General features: G+C 40.9%; 1 protein-coding gene across 1 annotated transcript in view; it reads left to right on the forward strand.

Annotated features, from left to right (window-relative positions):
• Nucleotides 1–16,539, forward strand: part of VWA3B (von Willebrand factor A domain containing 3B) — a 271,732-nt gene that overhangs the window by 216,547 nt on the left and 38,646 nt on the right. Inside the window, 1 exon segment of the mRNA XM_066267787.1 lies at nt 10,082–10,132. Within this exon segment, the coding sequence (XP_066123884.1) occupies nt 10,082–10,132 (51 nt within the window).

Below are 16,539 nucleotides of genomic sequence, written 5' to 3' on the forward strand. Positions count from 1 at the left end.
CTTCATAGCCACCCAAAGAGTAGTCTCAAGGAGCTGCCAGCCCTACTGTAAAACAAGAGTGTCCCACTGCATTGGGAAGTCGAATTGGAGATCCCTGATTGACGTAGAGCTCAGGTTTTACTGGGACAATGTCCAGTGGCCTTAAGCACCTCACAGGAAGCACCTTCATCCTACACATGTAGGGGCTTTCTAAGGCCTCCCCATCTCCTCCAAGGTCAGTGGAGCTAGGATGGATATACTCTCAGTTGTCCTCAGTTCGCACTCACCCATTATTTTAAATTTATTTATTAAATTTAATGCAGCGACATTGATAAATCAGGGTACATATGTTGAGAGAAAATATCTCTAGATTATTTTGACATTTGATTGTGCTGTATACCCCTCCCCCAAAGTTAAATTGTCTTCTGTCACCTTCTATCTGGTTTTCTTTGTGCCCCTCCCCTCCCCCAACCCCTCTCTCTTTCTTCACCCCCTCCCCCTCCCCCCATCCCCCACCCCTGTTGCCATCACATTCTTGTTCATGTCTCTGAGTCTCATTTTTATGTCCCATTTATGTATGGATTCATATAGTTCTTAGTTTTTTTTCTGATTTACTTATTTCACTCCGTATAATGTTAGCAAGGTCCATCCATGTTATTGTAAATGATCCGATGTCATCATTTCTTATGGCTGAGTAGTATTCCATAGTATATATGTACCAAAGCTTTTTAATCCACTCATCCTCTGATGGACACTTGGGCTGTTTCCAGATCTTCGCTATTGTGAACAATGCTGCCAGAAACATGCGGGTGCATTTCTCCTTTGGAGCCGTTCTATGGTGTCCTTGGGGTATATTCCTAAAAGTGGGATAGCTGTGTCAAAAGGCAGTTCGATTTTCAGTTTTTTGAGGAATCTTCATACTGTTTTCCACAGTGGCTGCACCAGTCTGCATTCCCACCAGCAGTGCAGGAGGGTTCCCTTTTCTCCACATCCTCGCCAGCACTTATTCTGTGTTGTTTTGTTGATGAGCGCCATTCTGACTGGTGTGAGGTGATATCTCATTGTGGTTTTAATTTGCATTTCTCTAATGATTAGTGATGTTGAGCATTTTTTCATATGCCTATTGGCCATCTGTATGTCCTCTTTGGAGAAGTGTCTATTCATCTCTTTTGCCCATTTTTTGATTGGATTGTTTGTCTTCCTGGTGTTGAGATTTACAAGTTCTTTATAAATTTTGGTTATTAACCCCTTATCAGACGTATTGTCAAATATGTTCTCCCATTGTGTACTTTGTCTTTTTATTCTGTTCTTGTTGTCTTTAGCTGTGCAAAAGCATTTTAGTTTGATATAGTCCCATTTGTTTATCCTGTCTTTTATTTCACATGCCCATGGAGATACATCAGCAAATATATTGCTCCGAGAGATGTCCAAGAGCTTGCTGCCTATGTTTTCTTCTAAGATGCTTATGGTTTCACGGCCTACATTTAAGTCGTTTATCCATTTTGAGTTTATTTTTGTGAGTGGTGTAAGCTGGTGATCTAGTTTCATTGTTTTGTAGGTAGCTGTCCAATTTTCCCAACACCATTTGTTAAAGAGGCTATCTTTACTCCATTGTGTTTCCTTACCTCCTTTGTCAAATATCAGTTGTCCATAGAGCTGTGGGTTTATTTCTGGGTTCTCTGTTCTGTTCCATTGATCTATATGCCTGTTCTTATGCCAGTACCAGGCTGTTTTGAGTACAATGGCCTTGTAGTATAACTTGATATCAGGAAGTGTGATACCTCCCACTTTATTCTTCTTTTTTAAGATTGCTGAGGCTATTCCTGTTCTTTTTTGGTTCCATATAAATTTTTGGAATATGTGGTCTATATCTTTGAAGTATGTCATTGGTATTTTAATTGGTATTGCATTGAATTTATAAATTGCTTTGGGTAATATACACATTTTAATAATGTTTATTCTTCCTAACCATGAGCACGGTATATGCTTCCACTTGTTTGTATCTTCCTTGATTTCTTTTATCAATGCTTTGTAATTTTCCAAGTACAAATCTTTAGTCCGTTGGTTAAGTTTATTCCTAGGTACTTTATTTTTTTGGTTGTAATAGTGATGGGAATTGTTTCCTTAATTTCTCTTTCTGACTGTTCATTGTTGGTATATAAAAATGCCTCTGATTTCTGAGTATTAATTTTATATCCTGCCACTTTGCTGAATTCATTTATCAGGTCCAGTAGCTTTTTGACTGAGACTTTAGGGTTTTCTATATACAATATCATATTATCTGCAAATAATGATAGTTTTACTTCTGCTTTTCCAACTTGAATGCCTTTTATTTCTTCTTCTTGTCTGATTGCTGTGGCTAGGACTTCCCGGACCATGTTAAATAAGAGTGGTGAAAGGGGGCACTCCTGCCTTCTTCGTAATCTTAAGGGTATTGCTTTTAATTTTTGCCCATTGAGTATGATGTTGGCTGTGGGTTTCTCATAGATGGCTTTTATTATTTTGACGTATGTTCCCTGTATTCCCTCCCACTTTGCTGAGAGTTTTGATCATGAATGGTTGCTGGACTTTATCAAATGCTTTTTCTGCATCTATTGAAATTATCATATGGTTTTTCTCCTTCTTTTTATTTATGTGATGAATCACATTGATTGATTTACAAATATTGTACCAGCCTTGCCTCCCAAGAATAAATCCAACTTGATCATGGTGTATGATTTTTTCATATATTGCTGGATCCGGTTTGCTAATATTTTGTTGAGGATTTTAGCATCTAAATTCATCAGAGATATTGGCCTATAATTTTCTTTCTTTGTGTTGTCTTTGCCTGGTTTTGGAATCAGAATTATGCTCGCCTCATAAAAGGAGCTTGGAAGTCTTCCTTCCTCTTGAATTTTTTGAAATAGTTTGAGACGGATAGGAGTTACTTCTTCTTTGAATATTTGGTAGAATTCCGTTGTGAAGCCATCGGGCCCCGAATTTTCTTTGTTGGGATTTTTTTATAACTATTTCGATCTCATTTGTTGTAATCGGTCTGTTTAGGTTTTCTGATTCTTCCAGATTGATTTTTGGAAGATTGTATGTTTCAAGGAATTTGTCTAATTCATCTAGGTTGTCTAGTTTTTTTGGCATACAGTTCTTCATAGTATTTTCTTACAATATTTTGTATTTCTGTTGTGTCAGTGGTTATTTCTCCTCTCTCATTTCTAATTTTATTTATTTGAGTCCTCTCTCTCTTTTTCTTGGTGAGTCTAGTTAAAGGTTCATCAATCTTGTTTACCTTTTCAAAGAACCAGCTCCTGGTTTCATTGATCCTCTGTATTTTTTTTTAGCCTCTATGTCATTTATTTCTGCTCTGATCTTTATTATTTCCTTTCTTCTACTACATTTGGGCTTTACTTGCTGTTCTTTTTCTAATTCTTTTAGATGCAGGGTTAAGTTGTTTATTTGAGCTTTTTCTAGCTTCTGAAAGTGTGCCTGTAGTGCTATGAACTTCCCTCTCAGCACTGCTTTCACTGTGTCCCATAAATTTTGAGTTGTTGTATGCTCATTGTCATTCGTTTCTAGGAATTTTTTTATTTCTTCTTTGATCTCATTCTTAATCCATTCATTATTTAACAACCTGCTATTTAGTTTCCATGTGTTTGAGAATTTTTTAGCTTTCTGTTGTGATTCATTTCTAGTTTCATGCCGTTGTCATCAGAGAAAGTGCTTCATATGATTTCAGTCTTCTTAAATTTGTTGAGAGCACTTTTGTGCCCTAACATGTGGTCTATCCTAGAGAATGTACCATGAGCACTTGAAAAGAATGTATATTCTGCTGCTTTAGGTTGAAAGGTTCTGAATATATCTATTAAATCGAGTTGATCTAGTGTTTCCAATAAGTCTGCTGTTTCTTTGTTAATTTTCTTTCTTGAGGAACTATCTAGTGATGTTAGTGGGGTATTGAAATCCCCTACTATTATAGTATTGCTGTTGATCTCGCCCTTTAAATTCATCAAAGTCTGCTTTATATATTTGGGTGCTCCTATATTAGGTGCATAGATATTTATAATAGTTATATCTTCTTGTTGGATTACTCCCTTTATCATTATGTAGTGGCCTTCTTTATCTCTTACTATATCCTTTGTTTTAAAGTCCAATTTGTCTGATATAAGTATTGCTACCCCCACTTTTTTTTTATTTCCATTTGCATGAAATATTTTTTTCCATCCTTTTATTTTCAATCTATGTGTGTCTTTTGTTCTAAGGTGTGTCTCTTGTAAACAACATATGTATGGGTCCTGTTTTCTTTTTTTTTTTTTTTTTTTAATTTATTATTTTTATTTTTAATTTTATTTTATTTATTCATTTTTAGAGAGGAGAGAGACAGAGGACAGAGAGAGAGAAGGGGGGAGGAGCTGGAAGCATCAACTCCCATATGTACCTTGACCAGGCAAGCCCAGGGTTTCGAACCGGCGACCTCAGCATTTCCAGGTCGATGCTTTATCCACTGCACCACCACAGGTCAGGCCTGGGTCCTGTTTTCTTATCCACGCAGCTACCCTATGTCTTTTGATTGGATCATTTAATCCATTTACATTTAAGGTTATTATTGATATGTAGTTGTTTATTGCCATTTTATTCTTTAAAGGTGTATTCCTTTTTTGCTATATTCTTTTCCCACTTTGATCTGTTTAAAACAGGCCCCTTAACATTTCCTGCAGCATTGGTTTGGTTGTAATGAATTCCTTGAGTTGTTTTTTGTCTGGGAAGCTTTTTATTTCTCCTTTGATTTTAAACAATAGCCTTGCTTGATAAAGTAGTCTTGGTTGTAGGTTCTTGTTCTGCATTACTTTGAATATTTCTTGCCATTCCCTTCTGGCCTCAAGTGTTTCTGTTGAGAAGTCATGTCATCCTTATGGGGGCTCCTTTGTAGGTGATAACTTTTTTTTCTCTTGCAGCTTTTAATATTTTCTCTTTATCGCTTAGCTTTGGTATTTTAATTATGATGTGTCTTGGTGTAGGTTTCTTTGGGTTTCTCTTTAATGGAGTCCTCTGTGCTTCTTGGACTTGTGAGAGTTTCTCTTGCATTAATTTAGGGAAGTTTTCAGCTATGATATAATTGAACAAAGTCTCTATCTCTTGTTCTTTTTGTTCTTTCTCAGGAACCCCTATAATGAGGATGTTATTTCTCTTCATGTTGTCACAGAGCTCTCTAAGAGTTTCCTCTGACTTTTTGTGTCTCTTTTCTCTTTTCTTCTCCGCTTTCATGCCTTCATTCCAGTTGTCCTCTAACTCGCTGATTCGATCCTCAGCTCTATCTATCCTGTTTTTAATTCCTTCCATTGTGGTCTTTATTTCTGATATTGTATTTGTCATCTCTGACTGATTCTTTTTTATACTTGCTATTTCTTTATTTAGGTGTTAATAATGACCATCCATTGTTGTTCTAAGATTCCTAAGCATCCTTACAATAATTATTTTGAACTCCGCATCTGGAAGTTTGATTATTTCCATATCACTCAGTTCATTTCCTGAAGGTGTCTCTTGTGGTTTCATTTGGATTGCACTCTTTTGTCTTCTCATTATGTTTGGGTGTTTTATTTGTAGAGTTTGTTGAGTCTAGGCTTGGTGTTGTCTGCTTCCAGTTTTCAGTTGTGTTATTTCTAGGTCTTCTTGGGTTGGTATCAGCTGTTATCTGTAATCCACTTTCAGATTTGGGCAGCTTTGAAGTCTTGATATGTTTGTTTTCTTAACAGGTGATAGTCTTGTTTACTGATCTCAGGAGGGGCCTTCCTTGAAACTGTATCCAGGAATGACATGGGTGTAACCTGAGACGCTGAAGTCCTCTTTAGCCAGCTAATCTCACTGGGGGCAGCGTGTTTTCTCAGCTTCAGTAGGGGGAGGTGTATCTCAGATCTCCATGGAGACCTGAGTTACTGCCCCTCCTCCCCACTTCTTGTTTTCAGCTGTGTCTTGTTATGCTGATTGGAGCTAGAGAGATGTCCAGAGATCTCTGATCCGGAAGCACTTCAGCTTTGTTTTGTGAAAGGTTCAGTCCCTCCCCCATCTATGGCACTTTCAGCATGGAAGAGTCAGCTTTTTTAGTTCATTTCTTGCATTCCTTAGCCCCTCACAGTCTGTCCCTCTTCCTGTCCTTTCCACTTGGGAGATAAGCTGATCTTTTCAACACACCTCGCTCCCTGGTCGCCAGGCAAGTGGCTGTGAGCAGTAGTTTCTCCTCTTTTCCTTGTGTGAGATCTCCTCTGGGCTCTCAGCCTCACCCCCCCCCCTCCATTCCTGTAAGCAGAGGAGATTCAGGTGCTCCCTACCAGGATTGTTGTGGCTTCTTTGCTCCTTGGTTTTTGAGAGCTGTTCTTGCAGTTCAGAGATGGTTTTTCATGCTGATTTTTTCTAAATTGATTTGTATTCCAGTTTGGTGGTGAGAGCTGCGTGTCTGTGCGTGCGCCTACTCTGCTGCCATCTTTTTCCTCCTGCACCTACCCATTTTTTATGTCCTGTGTGCCTTAAATTATTTCAGTGAAGATGGAAAATAGGGGAACAATAGAGATTATGAAAGTGTGCTCTTGAACTGATCTATAGTAGTGCAGTGGATAAATCATCGACCTGTAAATCTAAGGTTGCTGGTTCAAAACCCTGGGCTTGCCTGGTCAAGGCACATATGGGAGTTGATGCTTCTTGCTCCTCTTGCCCTTCTTCTCTCTCTCTCTCTCTCTCTCTCTCTCGCTCTCACTCTCGCTCTCTCTCCTCTCTAAAATGAAGGGTTTGTTAATGCTATCATCAAGTGGTTGGAGCTGGGATGTCAAGCCTCCAGGTATGATGGCAAGTTTTGTTTTTTGCTCTGTAGCAATCTTTGTGTTTTTTGTTATGTGCCCTGAACTGATCAAGCACCAATAGAATGCTCTTTGCATAAGAGCCCACCTGGTCTCCTCCAAACTTTCTCAAACCAGATCTTCATCCCATCCTGATCCATTCAATCCTTGTCATGAATGTTGTCAGTCACTTCTTGAGCAATGTCATCTTTTGGCATTGTTTTGTGTTTGAAAATCAGTATAGGAGGCAGCTTGTTTCTGTAGGCACAACAAGCTAGACAACTGTATAATGGCTCTTTTCACGTCCAATTGTCTTCACAGTTACAGTTTTCACCCCCTTCTTATCAACAGTTCAGTTACTTGTGACATCAAATTGAAGGAAGACTTCATCCATATTTGCAATCTGTCCCAACTCAAACTGATGTGTCTTCCGACATTGAATGACAAAACAATGAAATTCAAGGACCTTCTGCTCATAGCTGTCAGGCATCTTTTGGACAAGTCTGGTGTGTGTATGCATGCTTAGTCCATTCTGTTTCATGAACCTAAAGCACCAATTGTGTCCTTTGAAATCAGTCACTTCTTTTCCATCAGCAATTCTTCTTGCCTCATGCTGAACCATCTTTGTGGACACAGGAATTCCAATTGCCCTTTGTTCTTCAATCCATATTTTCAATTCTCCCTCTAAATCAGGCCATTTTGCTGACTTGCCTCTCATGGCCTTCTTCTGCTGTGGCTTTTTCAGTAGGATATCTTCTTCCCGTAGCCAGTCTTGAATGGATTTCTCAGTTGGAGGAAGACCAAACTTACATTCAGCAGCACGATTTCCATTCACTTTTGCAAACTGGATGACTTTTAACTTGAATCCAGCACTGTACGAATATCTTTTCTGAACCATTTCTGGGCAGAATTTGGCAAAACGTAACCTACTGTAATATACCAGTAACAAGTGCGAAACAATGAGTGCAAAGACAACAAGCGCGAAAAAGCGGGAAATGCAAGTAAAAAAATCTACAACAATGAGCTCAAAAACAAGCATGAAAAAAGCAGGAAATGCAAATAAAAAAAACACAAACTACAACCACTGTATAAGATGCACCCAGTTATTAGCTGCCAAATTTTTAAAAAATGGCGTGTCTTATACATGGGGAAATACAGTAATTGAACACATATTCACCAGTGGTTTCTCAGCCTTGCCAAGACTTGCCTTTCTCCAGACCCTGGAGGCAGTGAACTCCTGAGTCACTTTATACAGGGTGGGCAGAAGGCGGTGCACTGTGCCACAGTGGCGTTCTTTTGAGTTAATAAAGCTATTGTAATAATCATAACCCACACGTCTTTTTCCATATGAACAACTTTAACCCTACCTTTGCAAACCCCTGTGTGTGTATCTCAGTTCTCTCAGTGCCAAGGTAGGTGGTGTTATCCTTGTTTTATCAATAAAACAGTAGAGTTTTAAAAAGCTACATCACAGGAGCACACAGCAGCACGTAGATGCCCTGAGATTTGAACCCAGGCTCCTATAGTTCTAAGGCCCTTGTCCACACTCTCAGCCTCCCTTGCCTATGCTGTCAAGGTATATATTTAATAGAGTTTTTGGATAAAGATTTTTTTCTAGAAAAGCATATACATGCAAACCCAAAATGCATCCAATAAATCCTTTTTATAAGTCTTAGAAGCCCTGATAATTGTTACATGCATCACATGATTATAGAAATCCAATTTTTGGCCCTGGCCAGTTGGCTCAGCAGTAGAGCGTCAGCCTGGCGTGCGGGGGACCCAGGTTCGATTCCCGGCCAGGGCACATAGGAGAAGCACCCATTTGCTTCTCCACCCCCACCCCCTCCTTCCTCTCTGTCTCTCTCTTCCCCTCCCGCAGCCAAGGCTCCATTGGAGCAAAGATGGCCCCGGGCGCTGGGGATGGCTTCTTGGCCTCTGCCTCAGGCACTAGAGTGGCTCTGGTTGCAGTAGAACGATGCCCCGGAGGGGCAGAGCATCGCCCCCTGGTGGGCAGAGTGTCGCCCGCCCCTGGTGGGCGTGCCGGGTGAATAAATAAATAAATAAATAAATCCAATTTTTAAATAGGCCCCAAAGAGCCAGAAACTTCTGAGCTAGCTTATTTCCTACTTTCTTCCATCTACGCATGTCAGACACACACTAGACCGCTGAGTCCTAACAGTAACACTAAGAGGGGTTACTGTTATTATTCCCACCCCACAGAAATGTTTTTGCCCGAAATTTAGGAAGGGGAGAAGCTATTGAGCTCTAGGTCCAGGTGGTCTGGTTCCAGAGTCTGTTCACCACCACACCAGTGGTGGTACTTTCTGTGATCTCACCAAGCTCATGACAGGAGATCAGGGCAGGGTAGCACCCCAAAGTGTGTTCCTAGAGCCCCATGCCCACATGCTGGGCCCGTGATCAGAAGAAGGCCTCTGGGAGAGGGAGAGTGACAGTACTCTCCCACCTCATTTTACTGAAGCAGGTTGTCCCTGGAACATCAGCTCACAAACCCTGGAGCCAGCATTCTGTGGCGTACCCTCAGGGAGCCTGGTGTGGGTGAGGATATAGCGATACAGAACTGGGCTAAGCTCTGAGAGCAGCATCACGGATTAGTGACCAGAGAAGGAGTTCCCCCTACCCTATAGAAATCAGCAAGGCTCCACCTTCCTCCTTTTGTCTTGGGTTCACAAGCTTCACTCTCCATGATGGGTTTTGTCTCCACATCGCCAACAGGCTGCGCTGGGTGAGAAAGGTGTTTCATTGGTCTGTCCTTCTCAGGCTTCATTTGGAAAACAAGGAGGTCAGGCTGCTTGATCTCTAAAGTGTGATCCAGTCCTGTTATGTATGTTTGTAAACCTCTTTTGCTCAAAGAATCCAGGCATAAGAATGTTTACAGAGGCAACTTAAAGGTACACTTATATTTTTATATTTTTACTTTTAAAGAAGAATAGTGGGTATTTAGAACTACACTGTATCTTAATGCAGAGAAAACAAGGACCAGCTTGTTTACTCCTTGATCTCAGCCTGAGTGTTACTTGATTGAGCTGAGAGCTGCACCTTCCCTCACTAGGTAACGCGACTGCCACCGAGCCACGGGCTTCTGCAACGATGCCGGGAGAGGGAGCACTCATAGCCAGTCTCTTTAGCAAATGACAGTGGCATGGCCAGCGGTGATGGCCATTGGCCCGGGCTCCCTGCATGCTCCCTTTAGAACCTGGGGTCAGCCTTTTGCTATGAAATGAAGTATTGGTTCTAAGCAATTATTTTTATTTTTATTTTTTAAACAGGCGCTTGAATAAAATTGTTTGGCGAGCATTATCTCAAGAGGAAAAAGAGAAGTAAGCCAGCTCCTCATTTATTAAAAAATTTTGGTGACATTCACATAACCCATTACTAATTTGTTAAATGAACAATAGTATTTAAATTATTCAAAATATTGTCCAACCACCTACCTCCCTCTAGTTTCAAAATTGTTTTATCACCTCAGAAAAATACCTTGTACCCAATACATAACCCTTCCTCACTCCTCTCTCCCTAATACATGATATGAAGGAAGCCATACACCATGTGACTTTCTGTGTCTAGCCTTTTTTACTTAGTTAATGTAAAAACTTAATTTTCCAAGGTTCATCCAAGTTGTAGCATATATAGTATTTTTTTTATGTCTGAGTAATGGTTTATTGTATATATCTACCAATTTGCTTATCTATTGATGAATATTTATGTTGTTCCCACTTTGGGGCTATTATGAACAATGCTGCAATATACATTCATTAGAAGTTTCTGTGTGGAGATATGTTTTTATTTCTCTTGAGTGTACATCTAACAGTGGTTTTTCCGAGTCGCAGGGTAATTCTATGTTTAACTTTTGAGGAACCACCAAATTGTTTGCTATAGCAACTGCACCATTCTACATCTCTATCACCAATGTATGAAGGTTCTTGTTTTTCCACAGTTCTTGCCAATGCTTATTTTCATTCTTTTCTTTAAAGCCATCCTAATGGGTGTAAAGTGACAACTCATTGTGATATTTCCTTAATGATCAGTAATGTTGAATATCTTTCATGTGCTTGTTGGCCATATGTATATCTTCAGAGAAGTATCTGTTTAAGTCCTTCACCCATTTTTTTAAAAAGATTCTATATTTATTGATTTTACAGAGGGAGGGAAGCTCAAGAAGTATCAACTCATGGTTGCTTCACCTTAGTTGTTCACTAACTGCTTGTTGTATGTGCCTTGACGAGACAAGCTCAGGATTTCAAACTGATGTCCTCAGCATTCCAGGTCAATGCTTTATCCACTGCGCCACCACAAGCCAGGTGGTCCTTCACCCGTTTTTAAATTGAGTGGTTTGTCCTTTTGTTGTTGAGTTGTAAGAGTTCTAGTTGTTTGACCTTTATCAGATATTTAATTGTCCATATTTTCTCCTATTCTATACATTGTCTTTTCACATTCTTGGTAACTTCCATCTTTGGTCCTGAAGTTTTTAATTTTTATAAAGTCAATTTATCTACTTTTTCTTTTGTTGCTCATGCTTTTGGTGTCGAATCTAAGAAATCAGTTCATTGCCAAGTACAAGGTCATGAAGATTTACCCTATAAATCTCTTCTAATACTTTTCTGGTTTTAGCTCTGATCAATTCTGAGTGAAATTTTATATAGAGAGTGAGATTATTTCTATCTGTAAATAGAAATAGTTTTACTTCTCCTTTCCAATTTGTATGCTTTTTGTTTCTTTCTCTTGCCTAATTGATCTGGACAGGACTTCCAGTATACTATTGAGTACCACTGGTAAAGGGGGCAGGCATCTTGTCTAGTTTCCGATCATTGGGATAAAGCTTTCAATCTCTCACCATTGAGTAGGATGTTAGTTGTGGGTTTTAAATAATTGCCCTTTATCATACTAAGAAAGTTCTATTCCTAGTTTGCTAATTGTTTTTATCACGAAAGGGTGTTGGTTGGATTTTGTCAAATGCTTTTTGTGCATCTATTGAGATGACCATGTGGGTTTTGTTTCCTTTGTTCTGTTGATATGTTGTAGTGTATTAAATCAGTTGATTTTCTTAGGTTGAACCACTTTGCATGCCTGGGTCATGGTGTATAATCCTTTTAATGTTCTGTTGGATTTGATTTGCTATTAGGTTGAGGCTATTTACCTCTATATTCAAAGAGGAAAATGGTCTTGTTACTTTCTTTTCTTTAGTATCTTTGTCTTTTGTTGGCACTGAGATAATGACCATTTTTGTTCCTTTGATGGGGTCATTTTTCTCTGTTTCTCTGTATGCCTTAGCATTTTATTTGAGTTTTGAGCATTTGAAAAAAGATACCTCTCCCAGTCATTATATACTGTCTTATTATAGGAGAGGACCTTAACTAGTCATCTAGGCTAGATATTCTGGGAACCTCTCAACTCTTTTCTGGGGATATGTCTTCTCTAAACTTGTGTATGTAATTTCCCAGAGGCTTGCCTGTTTCTTTTCAAAAGCCCATAATCTCTTGCTCCCCCTGGTGTCTATTTTTGGTACTGCTGTATCTCTGGTGCAATAACAAGTCATGGAACTTGCCTGTGTTCTCAGCCACCGCTAATATCTAAAGTGTACAACCATTCCTATCAGCGCTCTGAGTCAGATAAAGACAGAAACAAGTCCCTCTGGCAGCCCCCCAGAAGCCAGAATATGAAATGCATATTTCCTTTTCTCTTTCCCTCTGTAAGGCCAGTGGCCGTGGCCATGCAGTTTCACATTGGATTCAGGCCGACAGTAAAGGAACTGTGGAGCCAGAAATAGGAGGCCATTCTGTTTATTTGAATCTTGCAATGGCAGATGAGCAAGTAGGCAGGGAAAACCACTTCCCTCTCTCTCTCTGGACTTACCAGCCAAAAACAGGCTGAGGGTGGTGAACCCCTTCCTAGGCAAACAACAGCAAACAACGGCCCCTCCCAAGCAGGCAGGCAATCCACAGTTTGCAATCTGCTGCCCTGAGGGCAAGCACCACAGCCTTACATTACATAGACTATTCATGCATGGCATGGCCCTGTGCTCATGAACCAATCAGGCAAAGTACCCACGAGCAAGCCTAACACATTTGTTTGTGTTCTTCCCAAGGAAGAAGGCAGGATTTAGGAGTTTTTCTCTCATTGCAGTGCATTGTGCCTGGGAATCAGAGGGGCTAGGCCAGGCAAAATGCAATGAACTTTCCTACTTACCTCAGTGCCTACTCATTTGTGTCTGTGGAGTACTACAAACTTGTAACTGGTTTCTGGAATTCTCACAAAGGCAATTTGGTTCATATATTGTTGGTAAGTCAGTATCTCTGTGGGGAAATGAAGGTCTGGGATTTCCTTCCTACTTTTTTTTTTCTTAATTAACTGAATTTATTGGGATGACATTGGTTCACAAAACCATACAGCATTCAAGTGTACAACTCAATATAACACCACATCATGCACCTCCACCCCAAGCAGTCTCTTTCTGTCCCCATTTGCCTGCTTTGCCCACCTCCACCTCCACCACCCACCTTGCCCTCTGGCTATTGCTACCTTTTCTTCTGTGTCTGTGTGTTATGCATATAGTGTGTTGGCTAATCCTTTCACCTTCTTCCATTCACCTCCTCCCCTCTGACAGCTGTCCATCTGTTCCATGTGACCATGCCTCTGTTTTGATTTTGTTCATCAGTTTATTGTGTTCATTAGCTTCCACATATAAGTGAGATAATATGATATTTCTCTTTATCTGACTGGCTTATTTCACTTAGCATAATAATCTAAGTCCATCCATGCTGTTACAAAAGGTAAGATTTCCTTATTTTTTATGGTCACATAGTATTCCATTGTGTAAATGTGTTGCAGGAAGCAACTCCCAAGGGAGGAGACACTCGGACAACTTAATAGAGGAAGAAGAATTAGTTAGCTGGCGGAGCACGTGAGACTAGTAGCACCAAAGCACAAGCTCTCTGAAGTTAAATTTCTTACATCTTATATACCTTTTACAGTGTCCATGCAAGGGGTGTGTGATTCCTTTGTCTGAGGTCCTATGTGCACCTCGTGACTCAAGGTGGGGCGGGGGAGTTTGGGCAGGGCAACAAGGGGGAGGGGTTTCCGGACCCCTGGTTTTATCTATTTACAGATCCTGTTTTTCTTGTATTGTAAAAGTCTTCAGGAGATCAGTTAGAGACCTACAGGATGTGGATAATCTTTAACTGGCTGAGTCAGTCATTCCTGCAAGCTCCTTCTCCTGCATTCTTCTGGTTTCTTTCCTCTCATTCCCTCCTTTGAGACTCTAGAAATTCCTTTTTTATGCTGGAGTCTCACATTCTTCATCTAACCCTTGTTGGAGTTCCTGATAGCAGTGGGTAAAGTATACATGGGTTGTAGTTCGTTGCTGTACTATGGCTTCTATCATGCTCTTTAAGGTGTGGCAACAAACACAGACCTAACAGGCAGATTTCTAAGAGTAATAAAACTACTATTAAAATTTTAAACCCACCAAAGGCTGAGAACCATCCCCCAAAAAGGCTATTGGGGTCCCATTTGTGCCAAACTTGCACAGGTACATGTGCCAATCTTGTCATCTTTTTGACAAGGTTCTCAACTGCCTGGCCCTGTCATCTATCTGTGGGCAACAGTTGGTGACTCCTTCTCCTGCTAATAGTCCAGTGCCAACCTGTTTTGGTGGATGGCATTTCTCATCTGAGTCTTTTGATGTGCAAGGAGGGTTAAGGCTCTCCCAGTCCCATTAGTAATGATTTCTAAGACTGCCTGCAGTCAGATAAACAGATTTAACATGTAAATGGGGGTACAGTATCCCCAAGATCCATTCTCTGTCCTGGTGGCAGGTCCATAGTATTGGATTATCTGTTCTGGGGGCCACTCATCATCTTTCCAGTCTCCTATCTGGAGTTCTCTTTTTACCCTTTGTGAGGGCTGTGGGGCCAGGTTGCCAAGCAGTTCCCCTGTTTTCAGAGGCAAGAGGAAGAAAGATGGCTTTATCATACCAATTACATATACAGTTCCCTTCCCAACTCCTGGGAGGGCAGATAAAGGCCCAGTTTCTGCAGATCTAGTAAAGTCCACATGGTGCTATCTAGTCTCAGGCCTTGCTGGGGTCCTGCCAGGCTCCAGCTAACTCTGGGAATCTGGCCAATGAATTTTTCTTTGTCTGGTTTCCCCACCATATGCTTTGTTTGGAGATGGCATTATAATGCCATTGGTCAAGGCAAGTTAAATCCCCGACTGATTCAATGAAATGTCCTCCGCCTCTGGCCAAGCAGTATTGTCCTATAATAGTATGTTTTAAAATCCATTGGGTGCCAACAGAGGTGCGGGGGGGGGGAGGGCGTTATATTTGGCATAGCCCTGGTGAGAACCAAATCTTTGGCTTCCCATAGCCATCTTGTCCCCATTAGAGTTCCCCCGCATACATAGCAGGAGGTAACATTCAGGGAATGAGCTATTTCTTCGGCCATCCTGAGAAATAAGTTGATTGTGGTAGTGGGCATAGGGGTTCAGTTGCTTCCTCATAAAAGGACTTATGTACTTGGAAGGCTTGAGCAGGGTGGTCCAGTATCTGACCTCTGATAAGGATTGGAACAATGGCATCTAGCCCCTTACCATCAATGCCAAGTGTTAGCACTTCTCTGGCCTTCCAACAGGGGTTTCTTTAAGGGATTGTTTATGATTAGCTATAAGGGATTGCACCCATGGGTGATGCAGTTTGACAGAACTGCCCCTTTTTTAAAATATACATCTTTCCTTTTAGAGATGTCCTTTTCCCAAGTAGCCCATTGGACACATGACCAATACTCACAGTTATTCCACAGGGGTAGCTATGAGCACATATGTACTTTTTATCTACCCTGTAGCTTCTCTTCAACTCAAGGGACCCACATCCACACCCCCTTTCTGCATGACTCAATAGTAGCACATGCATCAAACCTTAAGATGACTTGTTCTGGGCTTCCTCTGACCCTAGTTTGTGCCATGGTCAGCCCATCATTCCATCCCCAAACTCCTCCTTCCTTTACTACCTTAACCTCAAACACTACTTCTGTAGGAGGGTCTGTGGGGTCATAACAGATATAAGATTGGTCATTTCCTGGGTCACATACTGAATATTGAGTATGATTGTAGGTACAGGTCCCTTTCTGAGTTCCCTGGCATTCATAGAAACTATAGTAAAGCAAGATGGTGGAGACATTTTGACCTTCCTTTGTGATATGGATACATATAGTTCACAGTCCTCTGCCCTGGTTCTCCTCCCTCTCCAGAATCCAATTATAAGAAGCCCCACAGCAAGGTTCCTCAGGCTTCAACTGTACATGGACCAGCCAGCTTCCAGTTTGTGGCTAGAGCAGGGCATGTTGTCTTTCTCAGGGTCAACTTACATGGGATTTTGTGATTCATCTGCACTATCCATGAGGGGGTTTCTGTGGGAGCTGTCGGCTTCAGTTGACTGTGGTGAACCCAAGCAGATATACCCTCTACTTTGGCAGCCATTGGAGTGGTCAGGATTACAGTGTAAGGTCCTCTCCACTTGGGATGGAGGGGTCCTGAATTCCAATCTTTGACCCATACCTGGTTACCTTTGGCAAATCCTAGCCTTCTTCTTTGAGACCTTGTATCTATTCTTCTCTAGATGGTGTAGAAGTTTGTCCAGTCCTCAAGTACATCTTTAGAAAGTCTTATGACCCAGCAACAGATCATCCACATACTGGAGGAGGACACATCCAATGTCCTGTGCAGGAAACTG

This window comes from Saccopteryx bilineata, chromosome 3, assembly GCF_036850765.1.
Source record: "Saccopteryx bilineata isolate mSacBil1 chromosome 3, mSacBil1_pri_phased_curated, whole genome shotgun sequence".
Classification (NCBI taxonomy): Eukaryota; Metazoa; Chordata; class Mammalia; order Chiroptera; family Emballonuridae; genus Saccopteryx; species Saccopteryx bilineata.